At 33.2% G+C, this 6,398-nt stretch overlaps 1 protein-coding gene across 6 annotated transcripts in view; it reads left to right on the top strand.

The window, feature by feature from the left end:
* Positions 1-6,398, top strand: part of LOC130894031 (organic cation transporter protein) — a 31,690-nt gene that overhangs the window by 19,102 nt on the left and 6,190 nt on the right. For 4 of the 6 annotated variants that reach the window (XM_057800549.1, XM_057800548.1, XM_057800550.1 and 1 more), the window contains exons 2-4: positions 2,263-2,425; positions 4,731-4,968; positions 5,812-5,918. In XM_057800549.1, the coding sequence (XP_057656532.1) occupies positions 2,263-2,425; positions 4,731-4,968; positions 5,812-5,918 (508 nt within the window). The remainder of the gene's footprint in view (positions 1-2,262; positions 2,426-4,730; positions 4,969-5,811; positions 5,919-6,398) is intronic. The other 2 variants (XM_057800552.1, XM_057800553.1) reach the window with 2 other exon arrangements.

The following is a 6,398-nucleotide window of genomic DNA, read 5'->3' as shown; positions in this document are numbered from 1 at the left end:
GCATAGCTCTAAAAAAATGGGCTGGAGGTTTTTCTCCTATATTGAGTTAAGAAGCTTCCACAGGTCCTTTTCTGATTGGGAAACTCACAATACATTCTTCATATGAAGAGTTTCTAAAATAGGGTGTCTGGAGCAGCAAAATCTGAAGGGTAAAATGCAGCTTCAGTTCTTCGTTGTCTAGATCTATGAGTACTAAAACTGGAGCAAACAGGTTACAAATTCCTTCACAGCTAACAAATCTGGTTTTCAAATCAGCCATGATGAAATCCAAATCAGAAAAGACAACAAAAGATTTGAAATCCTATGAAGCTTGTTGCTGAAGCTGCTCGTATTTTCATCCCTAGATTTTCTTTTGAGTGAGAATTCTGATATAATGCCAACTACATCGGCCACTTGATTTGCTTCCTTTAGGATAGTTCCCCATCTTAGGGCCTGAAATTCAGTTAACAAATCTTTAATCAGTTGAGTTTCTGTGTTTAATGAAATTCTTTTCCTTTGTATGATCTCATTTCTTTGATCAATGGTGGCCAAGAGCTTGTGCCAAAACGATGATGTCAAAAGGCGTTTGAAAGACCTGGCGGGAAAAGTAGTGGAGGGTAGGCGCCAGGTAGACGGGGAAGGTAAAGGGAGTGTGTGGGGCCCGAGCAGGAGTTGTATGTAAACAGTTCAAACAGTAACTAGCTAGTGTGCATCTAATTAAATAGTAACATTGTGAACTTTTTTAATAATTACTGATAGGTCAGTCTCCACAAAACATGCTTTCAAATGTTTGACCTTAATTTTTATAATTCGGATACTTTGAAATTTCTCTAATAGATTGCTGTACAAGAAACAGAATTCAATCAAAAGATTTAGCGTGGATAATCCGACCAACATCTTTTAAAAAAGACTGAAATAGTTCAAAACGTCAATTTTTACTTGTTACTCTCTGATTTTTTGTCCAGAGAGACCCAAACTCATGACGATTCATCACGAAAAACATATAAAAAGGTCTAAGAAGTAAAAAATTGAACAAAACCACCTTTTTCATGATATATACTCATATAAATTCTTGTTGTTTTTATCTTTTATAGACATACTATTTACAAATACTGAGCCATATTTATTTTAATCGTTTTTGATATCGCAGAAGAATTTAAATGTTCCTAGAAAACGATTAATTTCAATTTACAACACGCATGTAATACCTTGAAAGTGAAATTATTATTAATGATTAATCAGCATTCCAACACTTTGCATTATGATTAAAATATGATTGTAGTAAATACTGACTTTCGAATTATTTTGGATTCTAAATGATACGTTTAAATCCACAGAGGATTAATAGTAAAACATTATACTGATTAAACTCGAACAAAGTATAGGATACAAATATAACCAGTGTATGGACCTCATACATTTTTTGGTTAGAAATTATCAGTTTATAATAAAGTAATGTATAAACCGTATTCATATACTAATAAACTTAAAAGAAGAAGAGATATTACAAAGACAAAGATGGATCACTCTTAGGGAAAAAAAGAAAAACTGAACAAGTGGAGAAAATATTTCAATGAATTTCTTGTTGATGAAACAGAACGAAGAAAATGAGTTTAAAAAAGAGGAGATAGTAAATGAACCAGTCTCGGTAGAAGACACTTTAAGCAATATTTCATTTGCTGGTTAAGTTTTCTATGGTTTCATGGCTTTTTCTTGATTTCCTCATCAATTATCTTTAAAATCCATAGAGTTCGCATCAATCTCCATCGATTTTCATCAGATTTTTTCACATGTCAGTTTGTCTGCGTTTATCCTGGCATTTTCTTGATTTTCTCATCAATTTTCATAAATCTCCATTGACTTTCATCAGATTTTCATTTGCTTGTTAAGTTTTCTGCGGTTTTCATGGCCTTTTTTCGATTTTATCATCAATTCTCATCAATCTCCATTGATTTTCATCAATATTCATCGGTTTTCATCGATTTGCATTGATTTTCATTAGATTTTCATTTTTTGTTAAGTTTTATGCGATTTTCATAGCTTTTCCTTGATTTTATTATCAATTTTTATCAATCTCCATTGATTCTCATCAGATTTTCATATAATAAAATTTTATTCATACAGCGACATGTACCAAAAAACAACAACTAAGTAACAATCACCACAAAAATATTTTTTCACGTTTATTTTTGATCGCTTGTCGCATAGTAAACGTTCCTAGTTTCTAATTTTATTATCTTCATAAAAAAAGCTGGTGAATAGTCGCATTTTTTCTTTTCACAGAGATGTTACATCAAAGTAATATTAACTTTGATGATATCGCAGAAGAACTTGGAGAATTAGGTAGATATCAAATATTTATTTATATTTTGATATGTTTACCGGTGTTATTTGGAGCTGCCAACAGTCTAAGTTACGTATTTACAGCGGGAATTCCTGAATACAGGTTAGTGACATTAATAAATTGTCTAACGCAATTAATTGTGTCGTCTATTTTGAGATTTATGAAAGAACTTAATCTATTGAACAAGGTTTATAGATATATATCGTGCGTTACTTTATATTTGTACAGAATTTATTTATTTTACGAAAATTCGATAAGAATTGGAAGATGATTTGTCATTATTATAAAATGATAAAATGAGAGAACCCAATAATAACCAGAATACCATTGCCTCTTGCGAAGTTTTGAAGTATGCATTGTCATATGGACGCGGTTGGTTCTGTTCGTTTGCGTCTGCAAATTCGTTGTTCATCAGCCACGCCTGACTGTATAGCAGCAGGTCAGCAAACTTTCTTCTATGCTCCAAGGTGTTTAAGTTTCTAGTCAATTTTGGGTCGCCTATAAGACGAATTGCTCTCTTCTGCTCTTAAGTCCAGCATCTTCAGGGTATGCTTTGGAACCGAGCTCCAAATTAGCGAGTAATACTCCAAAAATGGACGAATCTGGGCCTTGTAGAGGATTAGAAACTGTTGCGGAATATATAGCTTTTTATGAGGCTGTTTAGGTCACGTAACTAGGCCAGGACATATTGCTCCCCACCCTCAAAACCCTAAAAAAGAATTTGCGGTGATGTTGATATTTTATGTCCGGATAGGACCAAATCCTGGACTGTAGTGCCAGCCTTCTTTGTAAAAACAGCAGCCTGAGTCTTTGCTGCATTGAACTTATCAATTGATGACAATTGAGTTTCTTCTTCTAACTCATAAAGAAGATTTAATTGAATGTAGTCCGATCAAATTAGACAAAAGAATAAGAGCGAAACTACATAAATATCCATCAAGCTAAAAACTAGTAAAATTGTTCAGAATACAATTTTTTTTCGCGATTATCAACAAAAAGGTGAGATTTATAATAAAAATACTTTGGACAAAAATTGTAGATCATAGAATGATTTACAAAAAACGTATCAATATTTTTTTTATGACTATAATGATTGCACGAGAAATACCAAAGCTGCATACCAACATCGTCAAACTTCGTCAGTTGATAATTTGTTTGATGAACTTATAAACACTCACAACAATTCTCAGTTCATTTCAATGTTGTAAGAAAAGTTTATTGCTGAAAATATATTGGTGAAACCATTAAATACAGCTTTTACAACTTTTTGAATCATTATATCTCAGAAACAGTGGCTTGTAGAAAAAAAAGTATTCATACGTTTTTTGTAGATAATTTTATGTTCTACAAATTCTGTCAGAGGTATTATTATGATATAACTCACCGTTTTATTGAAAATTGCGAAAAACTCATTTTTTTGACCTTTGACCTGGAATCAATTTTTTTCCATACACGGAAATGATGGGGAACATTCAAATTCTATGTTTAATTGTATTTTAAACAATTTGACTGATTTTCAGCTTGATGGGAAATTAATGTAACTTCGAAGGTCTAAATTGATCGGATTAATGATCCAGGCATGGTTACGCTGCCCTTCTGACCTTACCTGTGCAACTTTCTTAAATTCCACGTATGAACGGACACCTATTTTACAGCATCTAAGAGGTCAAGGAAATAATGAGAAAAGAGCTGTCAGCCATTTTTACAAATGATCACAAGAAATTTTTTCTAAAGATGCAAGCGCCGGTGGGAAAAATATATGAAATGGAAATTATTTTAAAAGAAATAATGTTATGTGGAAGAATTTGGAATTGAATATTTGTTTTGGGAAATAATTCCTTCCTATAATAAAAAAACAAGCATTGTTTTTAGTGGCGCTTTGGACAGCTTCCCATTTGTTTTTGTTCGGGGGCGATAACTTTTAGTACTATTTGTATAGCATCTTGCGGACGGTTTTTTGTTAATAATCAACTCACCAGACAATCCACGAGTTGTTAGGCGCCGCGCCGATTGACATTCGCGAAGGTACGAATCTACACATTCAAATTCCTCTTTGTATCGCTTAACTTATATGAACGTTCGTGCTGTTCACATATATTAACTGCGATTTGTTAATTTTTCCCCTAGATTCACTAAGAATTTAATCTCAACGAGTTCTTTGTAATATAAGGAACTCAATATCAACTTCAGGCTAGAAATAAGACTGAAAGCTAGGGCATTTTTACTACAAAGATGTGCCACTTTCCAAGTTATAACTAAATTCTCGGAAGTTGATAACCATGTCATATGATGGTGAAAATCTCACTAAAATCCGTTACCTGGTTACGAAATAGTTAGTACGCGGGGATAAAAAATGACTTTATCCAAATTAGAATATTTTTTTTTAAAAACGGTCTCCATATTTCAGATGTCTTATACCAGAATGCGAAACTGCTGAATCAGCAATATACGATGCACCATGGGCAAAGTGGGCTATACCTCACGGTTCCAGTGACAACCAGGTGATAGGGGTTAAAAGTGACATATGCTCAAGATACCAACCAAAAGAAAATGCTAGTAATTGTTCTCCAGACTCGTATACAAATACAATCATACATTGTTCTGAATGGGTGTTCAGCACTGTCGAAAGGACTATAGTCAATGACGTAAGTCGTAACATACGAAATGTTCAAAAAATACGTTCAAAAACAGAGTAAAGAGGTAACATAAAAATTAAAGTAGTAGTAGTAAAAGTGCTGCGCGTTGCTAATGACAAATCTATGACTTAACATTTTGTTCAGGCATAATCGAAGATAAAAATTATCTTGGCGACCTTGATGTTTATCTTATGCTTTTTTGAGGCCAGCTGAGTCATCAATTTTCTATCAACATCTATGTCATATGGAGAGAATCTGTGTTGTCTTACTTCATTAAACTCTTGAATAGTCGATCACATGTTCTAAATACAAGTTTGTCCACATATCAATTTCATCCTGAGGACCGTTCCTGAAGATTAACTGACTTATTTTCACAATTAAATAGTCTCGAAGTACTATTTTATCATAAAAATATATTCTTAGCCAAGATACAGACAATGAGTACGGTGCTAAGAGTGGTTCTTTTCACTGATTCTGTAAGTTCATATAATTCGTTAATCATCATTTTATCAGTGACTGAATGGAAGCCTCACTTTTTCGCTTGCCCTGACTGTTCGATCGATCATTGATTTATTTCCAACTGCATGAAGTAGATGAGTTTTTGATTTCTTGACGCATTGCTTCGAAGAAGATAGTAGTTTACAAGGTTGCACTTCACATGACAAAAGTATGTCAATTAATATTTTTTCATAGTGTTGACTACTTATAAGTTTTGTTCATGCCGTCAACAACATTGACGTTCGTAGCTCTATCGACTCAACGTACCTTCAAAATAAAAACACTTCCAAACGTTTGAGTGTATTTACTCTATTATATGAATTGTATTTGGAAAATAAATAATTATTTTTTCAGTGGAATCTCACTTGTATTGAGAATCAATGGAAAGTATCATTAGTTGGGTCATCGCATTTCACAGGAATCATTGTAGGATCCTTTGTTAGCGGAGTGCTTGCAGATCGGTAAGATCAAAAATTTATGCAAACATTCACTGATATTATATTGTTTTACAATTTTAATAGGTGTATTCATCATCATCATTCAGCCTTATCTCGTCCACTGCTGGTCATAGCCCTCCTCCAAATGCTTCCAGTTTTCTCTGCTCTCAGCGGTTGTTACCCAATAGGTGTATACCGAGCAGTTTTAAATATTTCTTGCTCTCAGTATTTTTGATAGCAGTCTTACTGCTGTGTTTACTTTCAGAATTCTCTCATCTATCTCATTTTCTTCTAGGCTTTTAGATGTTATGGTTACATCTACATAATCAAATAATCAACTTTCTCAAAGTTGTATTCTTTTCCAGTTTCTATCCATTTCGTATTTTTGGTTTTATCTGTGACATTTTCTTTGTGAGCTGAACGTTTTTCTTCATCGACAAATTTACTTAAAACCTTCAGTCTTCGTTATTGTTAGTAACATGATATCAACTACATATGCGATGC

Source organism: Diorhabda carinulata, chromosome 5 (genome assembly GCF_026250575.1).
Source record: "Diorhabda carinulata isolate Delta chromosome 5, icDioCari1.1, whole genome shotgun sequence".
Lineage (NCBI taxonomy): Eukaryota > Metazoa > Arthropoda > Insecta > Coleoptera > Chrysomelidae > Diorhabda > Diorhabda carinulata.
This window is presented reverse-complemented; position numbering and strand designations above follow the sequence as displayed.